General features: G+C 36.6%; 1 protein-coding gene across 3 annotated transcripts in view; it reads left to right on the forward strand.

Moving 5' to 3' along the window:
• Positions 1-17859, forward strand: part of UTRN (utrophin) — a 337069-nt gene that overhangs the window by 125430 nt on the left and 193780 nt on the right. For 2 of the 3 annotated variants that reach the window (XM_064413617.1, XM_064413616.1), the window contains 8 exons: positions 583-720; positions 1538-1690; positions 8000-8191; positions 9716-9888; positions 13959-14109; positions 15428-15603; positions 16477-16612; positions 17623-17772. In XM_064413617.1, coding sequence (XP_064269687.1) covers positions 583-720; positions 1538-1690; positions 8000-8191; positions 9716-9888; positions 13959-14109; positions 15428-15603; positions 16477-16612; positions 17623-17772 — 1269 coding nt within the window. The remainder of the gene's footprint in view (positions 1-582; positions 721-1537; positions 1691-7999; positions 8192-9715; positions 9889-13958; positions 14110-15427; positions 15604-16476; positions 16613-17622; positions 17773-17859) is intronic. The other variant, XM_064413618.1, reaches the window with a different exon arrangement.

The following is a 17859-nucleotide window of genomic DNA, read 5'->3' on the forward strand; positions in this document are numbered from 1 at the left end:
ATATAAAAGTGCCATAGTTTTGTTAGCATCTTGTCCACTATGGCCTTGTTGCCTACAAAATCAGGTAAATTCCTGCCAGGCCACTCTATCTGCCTTCCTTTTAAGCAGCTCAGATGCTATAAACTGAGCTGGAAAGCTGGATATAAGTCTATGGAAAATGCCATGTATATTAGAGAACACAAATTTAAATGATTTCTGTAGAAGGGCCTATTGTTATAGAACATAGCCTTCCTTTTATACTGTTTTTATATTTATTGAATTTTTATTTTTGTGCTGTTCTGCTCTGAGCTTACTTATTATTGTCAAGGAATGTCTAGAATAGAAATTGAGCTGAAGTCATAATACCCTATTGATGTGAATGCATACTGGTGGCTCATTAAATTTCTTTCAGTACATCTCTTTATGACTTTTCTGGAAAGTTGGATTTTATGATTTGGTAGTTGTTGAGGAGAATCTCTGCTTGAATTTGTTTGGCTCCCATTTGGACTATGACAAAAGTTTGGTACAATTGCTGTTAATATCTGAGCAGTTAATGTTTCTAAAATTAATTTCTGTAGATAATAGAGATTTGTGTAATTTTAGTTGGATCAAGAGAGAGCTCAGATTGAAGAAGTTTTACAGAGAGGAGGGCAGTTGCTCCAGCAGTCTATGGAGGAGCATAGGAGAGAGAAGATCCGCCTACAGTTGTTGCTTCTGCAGAAAAAATACAACAGTTTGCAGGTAAGGTTATGGGAATTACTACAGTTCATTTATCAATTTTCCCTTTGGTATCCCACTTGCAACCTGTAATCCATGTTTTATACCTTGTGACTCTTTCAGCATATGTGATTCTCTGGGGAATAGTTAAATGTATGTCCACACAATCTGAGTCTCTGATTCTTTGCAATTCCAAAATATGAATTTTCCCACTTGTAGGTTTTGGGGGAGCGGTTTTGATTTTTAAAGTCTTTTTCACAGCTTCACAGAGGGCCACCCTATGTATCGACCCATATAGGTAGGTGCATCGAGTTAGGCATTTGCTTCACCTGACTTTGCTGGCCCTTGAACAGAGGTTTATCTCCACCACCAGGCTTTGTGAAGAGTGACTAGGTATACACATGTACACGAACATACCAACCTCTCAGCATAAGCCCTTTCTGTGATTGAGCTGCTCCCAAATTCCTCTTCCTTGCTATAGAGAGTATTAGCAGTGACTGCAGCAGGTTGTGGTGCTTGCATACACATACTGTTTTAAAAATGGCTTTGTCTAGAACAGGGATGCTCCTTTTAGCTCACCTGTTTGAATCATGCCAGAGCTGGCAAGCTGAGGTGTAGTTCAAAGGTGCTGGGCAAGACCATCAGGCAGGCTTTGATTACATGTCTATGCAGGTAAAGAGAATATAGCTATTACAAAAATAAATTAGTAGTAGTGCATATTTTGGAATTTGCTCCTTCAAATGAATCCCTCAATTATTTTTGTTTTTCAAATAAATAAGACCTGTTCTCTTCACTACTTCCCTCTTTTTACACCATATTTTCCTAATACACTGGATTGTAGGAGTGCAGGTCATTTCAAAGGAGGCAGGCGGTGGAACTCTCTCCAGTATTTTCCCAGTATAAGAAGGAACATGATAGTCTAATGAAGTGGCTGAATGAGGCTGAGGACCGTCTGTCAGGGCTGCAAGGTGTGGAGGATGAACAAAAACTACAGGTAAATGAGGCTTCTGTTTTCGTAGAACAAACGGTTAATGGTGTGTATGAACTTTGGAGATTCATACACTAGAGTTTAATCTAGTCTAGTGATCTTTGGACATCTCTGTGAAAAGAAGTGTTTCAAAATGATAGCATTCATTTTTTGTTAGGAAATTATCAACATATGCTAGTTTGGGATTTCTGCATAGTCATCATAGGTCCAAAAGGTCTCATCCTTCAGATACTAATCTTAGACAGTGATCTGGGGAGTGGGCCTGATTCAGAGAAGTTTGTCTTGCTAGTCTTGATCCGTGAGGATTACACTTAACCCTTTTTAATAACTCAAACAGCCAGATTTATGATCAGTTTGGTGTAGGATGATAAAAGCCTTGTTTGAGGCTTAAATCCAGTGCCTCTGCATCCTGTGGTCAGGTTATTGCAACTACTCTGCTGTCTTTTCCTGCCTCAAGTGCTTAGAGAGGGATAACTGCACTCATGTAATGGATATTACTGTACACAATGAATATTACTTCAACCCTTGTGTGTTTTATTATTTCTGGTAGTGTGTGTGTAGGTCTTGACAAACAACTTTGCAACTGATATCATGTCAGGGTGTGATAAAACTTACTGCCCAGAAAGTTGTATGTCTTAATTGTTGAGGACACAGATTTTTTTTTTTGATTGCTTTTGTTGTGGCTTTGTGGATATTTTTTGTTGGTGTTTTTAAAATCTCTTATTTCTCTTCTCCATCCTTAAAAACACTTGTTTTTGTGGTAATTGCATTAATATTTTAGGCAATAACAGTGAAGAACCTTGTGAAGCACTAAGTAATGTCTTGAAAAAGCTTGAGGGCTGGGTCATCTGTCAAGGACTTTTAAATTTCGTTATATAAGGGTTCATAATTAACATCTATCAATCTTTTTGACTGCTTTTTAACTTTTTAACCCAGAACCAATAAACTTGGAATCATGGGTAACACGTGCTGGCTCTCTGTGAGACAACTCACCATAAAATCATGATGTGGTGCTCTTTGTTCACAGCTAGTGTTGTGTGGCTTCAGCTGCAGGTGATAGATGTCTGCTGTCCTTTGTCACACACTCCATTCCATACCAACTTTTAGATCATCTTTTGATGATCTTTTAGATCATCATTTCACATTATAAGGTTCTCATGAAGAGTTGGGCTGCAAAGAGGGCCCAGGGTCTGTAGAACAGTTTGACATCTGACTCCTCTGTTGGGTCTCCAGCAATCTCTTCTGGTGGCATAAGCCTGGGGACCTGACTGATGCCGTGGAATTTTTTTGAATGGAATGGGGATCCGTGTGTATTTAAAGTAAAACAACATTATTCAGTTTTTCTGTTTGACCATCAGATGCATTGAATGATTAAATTACTGGACACAAATGGAAAAATGATGCACCTGCATGGTTCTTTGCTAATGAGGGCAGGCCAGTCATGCCTCAGATGGGTTCTCCTTGTCACTGTTATCTCACTACCGCTTGACTGAGCTTCTCTTTGTTTACTGTAAAGCCCACTTGTTAAAGGGATGTACTGCAGCTAATCCCTGCTACTGCTATACCCATTCCTGGATAAGTCAAGTTGGTTCCTGAATGCAGAATTTCATGTCAATATGGATTGCCATAGCAATTAAAATAGACTGTTGATGGAGAAACATTATCCTTGCTCAGATCAGCTAGACTGTCAGAAAAGGACCGCAAGTTTTCATTACTGGTGTGAAACTTGGAAATTCCAACTGCTGCTTTTGCTTTGTGTGCCTGTGGATTTCTGATATTTGAGAGCTAAGGCAGCTTGTCTCAAGTGGCTTTATTTTACTTTTATGGCTTGTTCTTTCACTGGCTCTACTAATCAATCTTGAACACTGAAAATGGCGTGAGACCATAACATTGGTAAAGCGAGAAATAGTCTCCCCAAATATCATTATTTTAGGTAATCACTGTTGCTCCAGAATTTTCTTGGAGCCACCACACTTGAAAATTGCAGTGCTTGTTGCTCCTTGCAGCCTCGGACTGAGAAGCACTAAATGAATTCTTGGCCCACTGGTGTGCCGGTGGCTTAAGCGCTCACCTTGATGTAAGGAAGCTGCAGTGAGCAGAGAAAGACAAACTGCTGTTTGATGTCAGCAAAACAGGGAGGGAAAGGAAGATTTCAGCTGCTGAGCTGGGGAGTAGACTTCAATTGAGCTTTTATGAAATACATTATTTATGCTTTTGTAAGCAAGTGTGGAGGAGAGGACTTATTTATGGTGCCTGAAGGTCATATCTATATATTGATTTGCTGGAAGTAGCTGGATCATAAATATTCCTCATCATTTATGCTTCTAGGGATTATGAAGTTAAAATATCTTTGAAATTCTGGTAACCCTTCTGCATTGTAGGTACTTTAGAGTAAGGCTTGTTTTACCACAGATCCATTAGCAAGAAAAGCCTGCCCTGGAACTTTGCATCTCCTAGAGGTCCTTTTCTCACAGTGCTTTAGTATTTATTTAAATTGGACTATTCTGCCTTTGTTCAAAATGAGGGAAAGGAAAGAATTAAACCTTAAATTGCAGAGGTAATTTGTTGCCTAAATTCCTGAGAGATTTTTCCATGTTTTAGGAAGTTGTTTTTGAAGTGAAAATGGTAATTTTGCAGATGGAAAATGGTAATTTTGCAACTGCAGTGAATATGCAGTTGCAAGAACAGTGCATTTTTTCCTATAAAATGAAGCAGACATTGTGTTGAAGGCTCTTGAAGTATTATTTCTGTAATAAAGAAAATGTATCTGTGTTTCTAGTATACTTTTTATAGGAAGGGTTCTGGATTACTTAAATATGAACTTAAATATTAGTTAAATATGTTTGCTGATTGCTTTAATTAAATAGGCATAAGCTTTGGAAACCTTTTTTTAAAAAAACTGGCTTTGAAATATCTTGAGATTTAAAAATCAAGATGGTTTATATGGTTCAACATCCAAGGAGGTAAATGATTTAATTTTATGTCAATGTCTAGTGCAGTAGTTTCCAAAATCCACTTTCTGAAGCAAGTCAGAAAATCTTATTGAGTTGAATCATTGGTAGGTTTTGTTTCAAAATATATTTAAGTGTAAAAGGGAGACGGGAAAAAATCTGAAACTGAATTCTGAATTGCAGGTTAAATTGTATGCTGAATATAGGAGGAAATAAATTTTTATTTGGCCTCCAAATTAAAAGCATTTTTAGCCATTCTTATTGAGTGGCCTTATTTATGGAATGTTCAGTAATAACCAAGTATTCTCTTTATTCCTCCAATCCTTTGTTTTTGCTAGTATTTAAAGAGAGCACATTTATTAAGCATGCTCTATCAACACTAAAATTAAAGTAGAAAAGGACTGTTAAGTTGTCCAGTCGGATTTCTGGTTAAATAACCTCAGATTGAATTTTATTTGTGTATGCTCTAAGAAAAATTGTGGGAGGACTGAAGCACTGCTCCTGTAAAGACAGACAGAGGTCTTTTAACCTGGAGAAGGGAGAGCTCTGGGGAAATTCTTGTAGCAGCCTCCCAGTACCTACACGAAAGCTGGAGGGGACTTTTTACAAAGTCATGGAGGAATAAAACAAGGGGCAATGGATTTAATCTGTTAAAGGGTAGGTTTAGATTAGACATTAGGAAGAAATTCTTCACTGTGTGGGTGGTGAGGCACTGCAACGGGTTACCCAGAGAAGCTGTGGATTCTGTATCCCTGGAAGTGTTGTAGTGTGGGTTTGATGACGCTTTGTGCAACATGATGTAGTGGAAGTTGTCCCTGCTCATGGCAGAGGGGTTGGAATGAGATGATCTTTAAGGTCCCTTTCCAATCTAAACCATTCTGATTATGTGAAATGGTTGCTTACCCGAGTTTGTTTTTTTTTTTTTTTCTTTAATTAAAAAAACCCAGAGCCAAGCAACCAAAACCAACTTCTGTGTAATTTAGGTATTTATCAGGTAACTGTGAGTTACATAAAACTCCACTTCTATTTTTTAGCATATTATGCTGCATTTTAGAAGCTTCCAGTCTGCAGTGCAAGGTAGAGAACAGCTGAACAATTAAAACTCTGCTGTATTGAAGCACTAATGTGTTTATAGCACTTACATATGTTCACCTTTAAGAGTGAGGGTAGTGAGAGGAGGAAGCATCATCTCAGTGATATGAGGCAGCTGGAGGAGATTAGCAAGGAGGTTTACTTTGGAGCAGCAGCATTAGGAAGAATTCACTGCTTAGTAGAAGACAGTAATTTGGCCCAGGATGGTGTTACTGGGAAAGCAGAAACTTTCAGAACATTTCAATGCACAAGTACAGAATGAGTTTGCTGCATGCCAACACGTGCTGTTTTAAATCTTGTGCAAGTTTTTTCTAATAAGAGACAAAGCAGTGTGTGGGGAGTGGAAACATAGTAAAGCCCAGTGACTGATTCTTGTGGGTGAAGTCTTGATTCTGAAGTCTTGTCACTTGTGTGAGAATGGGACTTTTGGAATGATTGGGAGCTAGAGAAAACACCTTGGGAAGATGTTGCAGATGGCTGTGTTAGAGAAGGCATCCTGTTGTTTTTTCTTACCTTGACATGTTTCATATTATTAGGGAAAACATACTTTGAGTTGCACAGACTGATTTCTTAGGCACTGGGGCCCTCTCCTTCCACAGGAAATTGTACCACTGTCCGAGCCTTTGGCTTTTTCTCTGAGTTTCATTGATGGAAGCTGATAAAATATATGCAGAACCTCAAGAAAATGCATTTGGGGAGCATCAGGGACCAAGATGCTGGGTTTGTAGCTAAAGCATGTGGAGTAAGCCGCATTTTTAACTGTGGTGCTTGCTTGCTGTACTGAATCAAAAGCTGTACTGAGGAGTTTGTGATGCCTTTCTGTAACTCTTGTTTTTGGTAGACTTGCGCTGCTATGCCCTTGCGTCCTGTTTCTTTGGTATGCAATGAATGACTGAGAGCAAATAGTATCTAGTGGTAAAGGTCTTGTGGAAGCAAAGCTGTGTCCCCACTTTTAGAACAGGATGACTGTCTACTTCACAAACAAAAAAACCCAAACCAACACAAAACAAAGAAAATCCTTAGGAATATTTAGTGCATGTGAAGTCCTGAATTGTGAATATGTGAACATATTTTTTCTGCTGCAGTCCTTGCTTAATTTGCACTACATGTGCTGGTTATGTTAGGTTCCCGTTAATTTGAGTGACATATTTGAAATTCTCAGAAACATGTGATGAAGGAAGGTACAGACAGGTGTTTGCAAGCCACTTGATTACTGGGGCTCTAATATTTTGTTGGTTGTTCATGTGTGCACCCAGCCCAGACAAATTGCAAAGTAAAATTCACTGGCTGAAATTGCTGTGAGCATACATTTATTCTTCACTCTTTAGAGTGTTCTTAGCTGTTAATAAATCCCACAGTCCTGTGCCTGTGTCTTGCTTGACTCACTCACCAAGTGAAACATGGTGATTTAAAGTTGCTTGAGTTCTTCAGTATTTGGAAGTGGGCTTTCTTTTATTTGATAATTTGAAAGAGCTAGGCTGTTTTCAGAGATGGTAACAGAATCCTTGTTTGACAAGAAACATTTTCTGATAAAAATGTTTTCTATCAGTCTGCCTCACCTGTATCTGCTAATTTTTTGCCAGGCGTGGCAGAGAGTTTCCTGTAGCAATCTTCCCAAGGTTTCAGATCCAGCCCAATATTAGTGAGCCAAGAAAAAGCTGCATTAAATTACTATTCTTACTCTCTTATCTGCTAACATGGTACTTGGCTATATAGCCTAGTCTTGCAGCCAGAGCAGAAAACAATTGCCAGGCTCTGGAGGAGCTTCTGTCTTTTATTGCTGCAAAATATTGGGAGTACTGGTGGAGCACTAATTTATTTTTAAAAATTATTAGAAAATGTGGGTGGGAATGCTTATTGAAAACAATATGGATGGGAAATAAGTGTTTCAGTGAATTGGTATCTTGGTGATGAAGGAAGCAGAATGGGTTGTGACACTAGATACAGGCTCAGTCAAGAAGTGGTATTTTGGGAAATGGTAAGGATCAAGTTAAGAGCAACAGTGGTACCCTTCCCATTGCTTGGAGTTTTAATCAAGAATAATACGGAGTCATTTTGAGGCATGATATCAATGGTTTTCTAACTTTTAAAATAAATAAGCTGTCTTGTGCAGAACCTGCAGCTTTCTGAATTCATGTAATCTTGTTAGAAAGGCCTTTGTTTCCTTTACTAATCTAGAAAAGTAATTATTCTAAGTATAGTTTATTGATTTAGGATTTTTTCATAAAGTTGATTGTTGCTTGAATGATAAAATGAATTTTCATGTTTTCAGGCAATCCCTGTCCAGCAGAGGTTAAAAGGCCAATTTGCTACAGGAGTTAGGACCTTGCCTTTCTCAGCTGAGTACTTGGTTGAAATCAACAAAGTTTTGCTGGCCATGGCTGATGTTGAACTGCTGCTGAATGCACCAGAGCTGAATACTGGCATCTATGAGGATTTTTCAGCTCAGGAAGATGCACTGAAGGTACTGCCTAAGCATTATATTCAGAGTGGAGTAGGGAAACAGCAGAAGAAAGGCCACCACTTTAACAACTCTATCGCAACATTTACGGTTTTGCTTGGTGTATACATGATCAGTATGCACTGAAAACTAAAAAATGACAGTTCTGTCGGCTATTTTTTTCTATGCATAATCTGGATACAATGTATAGCAGCATGACAACTTCTTATTGTCAGCCAGTGGATTTACCAGTGGGATTTATAGTGAGGAAATCGTTGAGGACCTCGCCTTTTTCAAAAGGAGATGAAGGAATTATGCTTGAAAATACTGAATCCCGCTGTCAAATATGAGCTGAGTGTTGAGAAGTCTGAGCCCTGATTAATTCTTAGCATACAAAAGAGTATGAAACAGATTCCCTCATAAAACATCTATTGGAGTTGGCAATTGCACATGGCATGGTGCAGTGTAGGTGTACCTCTCTGGACTGGGAATCATAGCAGGGTCCATGTGTCATATCTGAGGTGTAGTCAGGTTCTGCCTCTCATCAAGAGCTAGATTAGCTGTTTCTGCAGCTGCTATGTAGGTCCTTAAAAGCTTTACAAATTCCAGTCCACTTTTCTGACCTGCTTTTCTTTCTACTGTGTACATGCTTCCATTTGTCATGTATTGGGTTTTTTATAAATTTTATGAAAGCAAATATGGGAATGGTGCCAGCCTTTGACAAAGGGGGCAGCCTTTGTTTTGTTGATGAAATTCTCTTACGCCTGCTCACTCTGCTTCTGTGCTGCCTTGAGTGCAGTTAGGAGTGGTTATGTTAAAACAGGATTAAAATACTTCATTTTGGTGCAGGTGTCTCATCTGATTTTTAAGTTTTGGTATAGTCTAAGGATGTTTTCAGAAAAGGCAAATAGCAGAGCATAGAATTTTTAGAAGCATTACTGTTTCAAATTCAAAAGATAAGTAAATTCCACTATCTGCATGGACTGTTTGTCTTCTGAATACCAAGGCAGTCTTACAACAGTATGTGGTTTAAAGGAATTTTCACATCATAGTTCAGTGGTATTTGAAATTGATTACTTTAACTGTCATTTAAATGTAAAACCTTTATGCAGCCTTATGCTTTTGCAGTTCTGTGCATATGGGAGGTTACATGAAGCATGATGAAGTTGGAATTTGGTGGTCCAGTTTTTTACATGAGGAAAGAGTCTGTATAGTGACATGGGCAGATTTGTTTGATAGTGAAGCTAGTGTTGCTTTGAGAAGTATATGGTGTGCCCTTTACCTTAGGAACAAATTAGATATATATGAAATATTGTATCCTTTTCCTAAACACCTGAAAAGGATACACGCTTAAAGGGTATGAAGATCTATTCAGTTCACTTGCTAAAACTGATTTAAACTGTAAATGTTATTGCTATTACTGGTGTCATGGTCTTACTGTAGATGCTGATTTTTGGAAAAAGAATTTTGAAAATATTATGTTTTGGTATTTTTCTTTTATTTCCTGATGGTGTTGACTTATGGCTTGTGCCATTACTGTACTTGCAGAACATAAAAGATATTTTGGATAAACTTGGGGATCAAATTGCAGTAATACATGAAAAGCAGCCTGATGTTATACTGGAAGCATCTGGACCTGAGGCAATACAAATAGGAGATGCACTGACACAACTGAATGCCGAATGGGACAGAATTAACAGAATGTACAATGATCGTAAGTGGTAAGTCAAGCATGATTGGTCTCTGTGGCCATGTGGTAAATAATTTGTGTACATGTTTATATAAGAATTTTTCAAATGTACCTTGATGAAGATGAGTTTGGGAGTTATCAGCTTTTATTTGTTGGTATTACAGAATAATTTTCAGAATTATTGAATGTTGAAACTGTTAACACGGAAATTGAAGTTTGGCTGCTTTTATGAGGCTCATTGTTTCTCAAATAGAAGCTTCTGTTTATAGAGCATAAAATTTTGGTTTTGTAAAGGCATCACAAAGCAAAGTTCTGGAAGAATAATTTTGAGTAGGACATCTTTTAATGAGGAATTCAAGGCTGATTTTTTTTTTTTTGTTCTTTGAAGGAAGGATGCAGTTTGAAAGAATGGGGTCTATAAAATACAGCACCTATGACAGTTGTCAGTAATATTTGTTATAAGTACTTGAAGATGAGAGATGACATGATTAGACAATTTTGTTGTTAAGAAAACAAGAGAATACTAAAATAGGTGCTTAAGAAATATGTATTTCTAATTTCCTTGCCACAAATAGGTGTAATTTCACTTAGGCAAAAATTTTGATTTCTCCCCACGCCTTACAGAAGAGACATAAAACTTTTTACATTATCTGAATCAGTTTTAAGTCTTTGAAAACAAACTCAATACCATTTAGTGATTCTTGGGAAAGTGTATTAGAGGAGTATTTTAAGTTGGAATTTGTAAAAGTGTCAAAGTACACGTTCAGAAAGTTACCACTAAGCTGAAGGTGCTCACACTGCAAGCAGCAGTGCACACAGAGATTGCTGCTATGCAAAAAAGCCCTTAATGACTGAAAATTATTTAATGAAATGTAAAATTAAATGCAAAGGCTTATACTGTAGTTAATTTGCTTTTACAGTATTTCCTTTTTAATGGTGGTGTAAGGTAATGAATGATGCAGAAGTTTTGTAGAGCATAAAGTATGCCTTACCATGTTTACTTGTTTTGTAGCACCAGAAATCTGATATCAAACCCATGTGGTAATGTATTTTGAAGAGATGTTTCTAGGAAGAGCGTGTATTACATAAGAAGATGTTTCCAACTCTTTCTGAGAGCACTGATAAAGGTGTAGAGACATAAAAATCAGTTGGTGCTATTATCTAAATGGAGGCTTGCAGAAATTCTGGGCCCCTGGATGAGTGAAGGATCAAGCTTCTAATAACTCGGCAGGTCACGTTGTTTCACTGTGGGTTCTTTAATTAGAAAACAGTGATGCCGGCTATGTAGAACTTTCTGTGCTCTTGCTGGGTGCTCAGAGTCACCTGCTGAATTTGGAGACAACTGCTCCTGAATCTGATGCCTATCCATATTTATATGCCTGCAACTATTTTATTGTCCTCCTAGATACTGTATGCACTAAGCTTTAGTTATGCCTTTTTTTCCACTTGTAACTTACTTGAGAAGCTTTAACTAATGTTAACATTTTGTAAGTATGAGTACAGTTGAATTTACTACTCACATTTGCTTTGATTAAGTAGCCTAGGGCTAACCAGAAACCTAGTCTTCTTATTGAATAAGGTAAGTGAATCAAAGAGTTAGTTCAGTGTTTATGAAGAAGTGGAAGAAAGCAACAGATTGACTCTTCAGTCACTTTGCTGATACAAATTAATCTTGACCTTCATAAAGTTTGTAAAGCTCTGCATATTAATGAGAATAATATTGGGTTTCATTTTCATACAAAAAGGGACTACTGGACTACTAATTTAGATAAATGATATATAGCTTCTTAAATATAGAAAATGCTGCAGTTTTAATAGAAGCATGCTCTTTGATCACTGAAGATGTTATTTAATTGCAATATGAAAATGGCATTAGTATTTTTAAACCCTTTTTGTTACAAAGAAGAATTCTTAGTCAAGTTTAATCTTGCTTTTTCCAGTGTTGCACTAAGTATAAGCTGGATGACTATCTCCTTAATCATCTTTGGCTTTTTTCTGTTTCTGGAGTGGGTGGAAATTTTGACAAAATTAGACAAAGCAGCATCTGAAGCCTCTGGCAAAAGATGGATTTAATTTTCAGGGGTAGTAAAGATTTTGTGATTGAATGCCAGCTAAGTAGTTAAACCTTTGGTAAATGCTCTGATGAAGCCAAGCACAAGTTTAATTCAACTTAGCAAAGCTTCTGAGTAGTCACCTAAATCCAGCTGACTGTATTTGCATTTCAACATGTGTGGAGTAAAATGTGTGTGTTTTGTATGTGTATATATAGGCTTAATGCTTTGGACTGTTTGTAACTATGCTGGTTTGCTAGGTCTGCTCATTTTGCTGTGGGTTTTCTCCCAGTACTGAAAGTGTTGATGACTTGGGAATGAGATGTGGTTTGGAAACAGTGGATTCCTGCAGAGGAGGCAAATGATAGCCAAGTTTTAGTGCAATAGTCACAGGAATTTGGTACTTTTAACTTTCATATGAGGCAGTGTGTAGGGAAGCAGCAGCATATGCATCTGACTCAAAACTGGAGTGAAACTTTCCTCATTGCTCAAAATACTGATGGAGCTGTAGTCTCACATCAGAAATGGCACAAGTTAAAACTTTGTATCTAAGTGTTCTCTGAAGTTTTAAAAGTTTTCTGTATTCTGAAAAACGCCCTCAAAACCTGTAATTTTTAAGGAAGCCTATAAAACCTTATTTTAATCTATTTTAAGTGCTTAGAATGTATCTTCTCATTAAATGTGGAATGAGTTACTGTCATGAGACAGTCTGCTTAGACTGAAATGTATGTGAGAAATAAAGGGACATGGAGATTTGGGGTCAGTGTACAGGTTGATCTAGGGTATTAAATCAAGGTTATGTGCTGAAACTCAAATGGTAGAACTAAGAGAAAATGTTAGAAAAAATAAAGTGGAGATTTTTAAGACTTCTTTAAGTCTTATATTTTTAAGACTTCTTTTTTAAGACTTGTTAAGTCTTATTTTTAAGACTTGTTAATTGGCTAATAATAACAACAACAAATAAGCCCTGTAGATATCAAGAACTATGGATCTTTTGTAAAATTAGTTTTAATTTTGATGAAATTAATCTCACTAAGAACTCTGGGATTGTGGACTTTAAATAGTGAAAAAACAGTTGCAATGGTAGTTCTTTAAAGTTTGGTTTTAGATATCTTTGTTATGGTGCTAATTTCAGATTGTATCTATATATGTGCAATATCTCTGGAGTCTTTACTGTTGCAATTATTTGCAATTGTTTGCAATAATGGGTTGCAAATGATATAGTTCCTCAGTCAAAATAGAAGGTCCTCTGATTAACAGTAGTCTTGGCCTTTTAGGTCTTTAAAGATGACTGTTTTTATTAGTTTGGAATAGTTAATAATCAACAAATAGAAAACAAGCCACTCCATTCCTTTCTGACATGTTTTTCTCATGCTCTCGCTTTGTTAGCTTGTTAACATAACAGAACTCTCATTTTATTAAAAAACAAATTTCTGACTGTGGTTGTTCTATCTGTTCCATGCAAGAACATGTTGCCCTTCAAATTAAGCAACACATTATTTGATGCTGCAAAGATGATGTCAATGAAGTATCTGGTAAATTATTGTGTGATTAAATTCTATAAGACCTACTTATGACTGCTTACTGGCAATATTAAATAATCAAATATATAATCTATATAATCAAAATCACTTTCACTTAATAATAAATTCTAGGCACCAGCACCCCATTTTCTCCTTATGAAGGAGAAAAAAAAAGTGAGAGATTAATCATATTTCACACTGTCTGATAGCTGAATTGTTTCATGATAAAGTAGGAAAGGGTTCTGCAGACCAATTTGATGTAGCTAATCAATCTTTACTTTTTAAGTGATAGAACAAGTTTGCTGAGGACTGCCCTTTCTTCCTTCAGCTGGAAGTTAATGACAGTCTGTGCTGTTGGCTTTCACCAGCTGCTACCTTGCCAGGAAGCCTTCAGTACTAGGGCTTGGTTAACCAGGCTGTGTGCTAGTCTTTCTGTTCTGCAAGGCAAATTTCTACTCACTGGAGTGGGATTCCTAGCCTTTGAACTGAAATTGTGGGTAATTTTTCAATCCTTTGTTTTCCCACAGTTGCTTTGATAGAGCGATCGAGGCGTGGAGGCAGTTCCACTGCGATCTCAACGATCTCTCCCACTGGATAGCGGAGGCCGAAGCGCTACTGGCCGATGCACGCGGGCCAGATGGCAGCCTGGAGCTGCAGGCAGCTGGGCTGCATCAGCAGGTATGTGGGATTGGGGCAGAAAATGAGCAAGCTGGAAACAGCCTAAATTTTCATCTAAAATTGTAGTTTTATAGATAGACATATGGATTTGCAGAGAGGCTGTGCAATTGCGCTTCAAAAAGCAGTAACTCTCAACATTTCTATTTTGGCTGCAGTTAAAAATTTATTCTTGGGAAAGAACTCAATTCCTACTTATAGTATGGGGTTATATGATCACTCTTAGTATGGATTGGTTTGAGATAATTTGATAATTCAAATGTTGACATAATTTTTCAGTTTATAAGTTTTGTTACAGCTTCAAAAATGTTGAATATGTTAATCAGATTAAAAATCCAATATATTATTTCATTTGCTTTTGAGTCATAATTTTTTAAAAATGGACACCAATAAAGGGCATTTATAACTTAGCAAATTATTTATTTAAACAAATGTCTTTTGGAGATACGGCCTTGTGTAAACAATCTAGAAAAAGAGAAGATTCCAAATACAGGGGTCTTACGTTTGATTTTTTTTTCAGATTTTGGTTCTGGAATTTATTCCCTGATTTTTAAAAAAATTTTACTTCCTTTTAAATAAGGAGAAGAAAGCGTAACTTCAAGGGCTTTTTTTTTTTTTTTTTTGAGAGTATTAGTTATCCAAATGTCAGATTTGTGTTGTGAAAGAAGTCTAAGACATCTTCCATTTTATCCTTGTTGCTCCTTGAAGTTTTCTTCTAGGGCATTTCAGTTCTCTTTCTTGAATCATCTTATTTCTAATCAACTTGTATAGAGATTTTTGCTAACTGTGTAGGACTTTTGTAGTCATTATGGGTGTTTGAAGATTTAATCCTGACATATGATTTTCTTTATCTTCATGAATTTTCCATGGTGCCTGGGACCATGACAGCACTGCCATAAATATCCTAGCTAAAATACTCTGAAGGTAAAGAAATATTTGGGGTATAGATTATGAGAAGACCTGGTTAAAAGTCAAACCATCTGTTAGAACCACTAGGGAAATGCTGTACATGAAGAGAAAAGGAATCAAAGTTGAGTGTTGATTTTAGCACTGGTGGCTTAAATGAATTCTTGTGATTCTTTGTAGTATTCATAGCCTATTCTGTGTCACTCTCTTCTCATGACACCTAGAAAATTGAATTACATTCAATAAAAGAACATTAATAACTTTGTCAACAGCATCCATTTCTAAGTAAGATGGTTTTAAGTGCCTCTTTTAGTAAAATAATATGCACCCAGGATTCATCCTGCATATCATGAGCCAGATCAAAATCACTTCAGGTCAGTAATAAAATTCTGTGTGGCTTTTATGTTTCTGACAGGAACTTGAAGAGGGAGTCACTAGCCATCAGACCAGCATTTCAGCACTGAACAGAACTGGGGAAGGAATCATACAGAAACTGTCTGCTACAGATGGGGGCTTCCTACAGGAGAAACTGGCAGGACTGAATAGACGCTGGAAAGCAATCACAACAGAGGTCATGGATAGACAACAGAGGTAATAAGTTAATCAAAAATTTGGATGTCTGGACAGATGCAATAAGGAGAATTTAATTGAGTAGACACTGGGAGAGAGAGTGCATTCTGTTGCATGGTGTCATTAATCTGAATTTTCCTAATGTTTAGAGCTCTGTTTTGAACTGTCTCCTAGAACAAATTTCTCATAAATCCGCCTGAAATTGACTGCTTAGTAAGTGTTTGGAACAACTCACAAAATGACAACCACAAAACTACATTTTTTATAGTTCTCCTTTGCTTTAAAAATAATGTTCTTATAAAGCCAGGCTTTTAAAGGAAGAATTTCTCAGCTACTTTCTCTGGCTGAAGCTGAACTTGTAAGTATCACTAAGTTTTGTTTTATCCCTGACAGAGATACACTAATTGAACCAACTTGTATAGTACTTGGATTTCCACAATACTATAAAGTAAGAACTTCATGTAATTATGTGTTTCTAACATCTTCTGATACATTTAGGAGTAAAATAGGATTTTGCTTAATTATTTAGTTTGAGACATTTCATTAAAGTTTTGTGTGTTTTAGTGGAACTATTATATATGTCCCTAAAACCTCCAGGGGAAAAATTCAATGACCTTATAATGATTAGGCCTGAACGTGGTGTCATTATTGTGACTTACATTTAATGTTTTCTGCAGTCTTTTAAATGTCTATTTTATGACTTTGGAACCAAAATTTGTCCATTTTTAGACAGTAGTATTTATTTGTAAATATCTTGCATCTTAATGATGATGGTAGAATCTTTTGATGATAAAATGAATCCTTTAAAATTCTCCAAACACTGAAAAAAAGTTGACTGTGGCATCAGAAGTAATTTAGGACTGATGTGCTGGACTTCTTGTTTCACTTTTTAAGGCTAAAAGGAGAGAACCAGCAGCTGATAGAGTACAGAAAGAAGCTTGATGAGCTGCGTTGTTGGTTGGAAAATGTAGAAAATGCTCTGGACACAAGATTTGCATTCAACCATGAAGAAAACTTGCAAGAATTACAGGCAAGACTAATTAGTGTGTAAATATGTATACATTTGTACATCTTCTGTAAAGCATCAGGACATGGCTTTTGAGAAGGGGATTTTTCACACTGTAAACAGCCAAAGAAATATTATGGTTGTGTGAGAAAATTTTGTGAGATTACTTACACTGGCAAGGTACACCTCGAAATGAAGTTGATTTGGTAACTGGTATGTAGCCAGAAGATGGTGTCTGTATATAAGAAAGTGAGAAACAGATATACTACTGAGAAAATTTAGTGAGTAGAATTTCACTGGAGATTATGTGTATTTGTCAAATTTTTAATTGCTAAAACCTCTAGAAAAAAAGCTGATAACCTTAAATGGTAAGTAACACCATTGTCCCATGTCCTGGGCAGTTGTAATAATCTCTTATGTGTGTAAGATTTTATCTAACATGTTACTTAAAACTGTAAGGGTTTTTGGCCATTTTAAGTAAGTTGTGTGCATATGTATGCATTTTTTCTGTTTTGTGTCTGGCTTTGACAACAAAACATCTTTGGTTTGTAGAATGTGGGAAAGAATCTTTCTGAAATCTTAAAAGAATGAGAGGTGTAGTCAGTCCAACTGACCTGCTTGTTTATTTTTTAAAAATCAGTAAATTTTAAAAAGGCAACCAAAAAACACCGACAAAACCCCAACCAATCCTTTTTAGACCAAATCTAAGTGGGAAGTCTTGAATAAGTGTTTATAAGTGATGTAAAGTAGTTGGCAGTTGTGTTTGTCTATAGAAATTGACTCATGTAAATTGAGTATTTCCTGCTTGTCATCAAAGTGTAATTTTTCTTGTCATCTACCTTAATATAAATGCTAGAAGTGAAAGATAATAAATGTTCCAATAATTTCTAGATCAAGCACAGAAACCAAAATAGAAGTTTCTCTGTGTATGTTCAGGAAAATGCCTAATATTGGAATTAAAAGAAAGCTTTCCTCCTTCTTTATTTAAGCATGTATGTATTCTATTCAGTCTAAAATTCTTCTGTTCATTTTAGGTCTTAAGTGAAGAGATGGAAGTTCTGGGTGGCAAACTGGAATGGCTGAATAGAACTGAATCTGAAGTACTGTTGGATAAAAATACTGATCTTCAGGAAAAAAACAAACTTTCTGCTTGCCTGCAGTCCCTCAATGTGAGGTGGAATAAGGTGTGCATTTCTTCAGCATTGGGTTTCTGAGGTTGAAAATAGAGTGGTATGCTTGGAATGGTTGTTTTCCTTTTCATGTATCTGTCA

This window comes from Passer domesticus, chromosome 3, assembly GCF_036417665.1.
Source record: "Passer domesticus isolate bPasDom1 chromosome 3, bPasDom1.hap1, whole genome shotgun sequence".
Lineage (NCBI taxonomy): Eukaryota > Metazoa > Chordata > Aves > Passeriformes > Passeridae > Passer > Passer domesticus.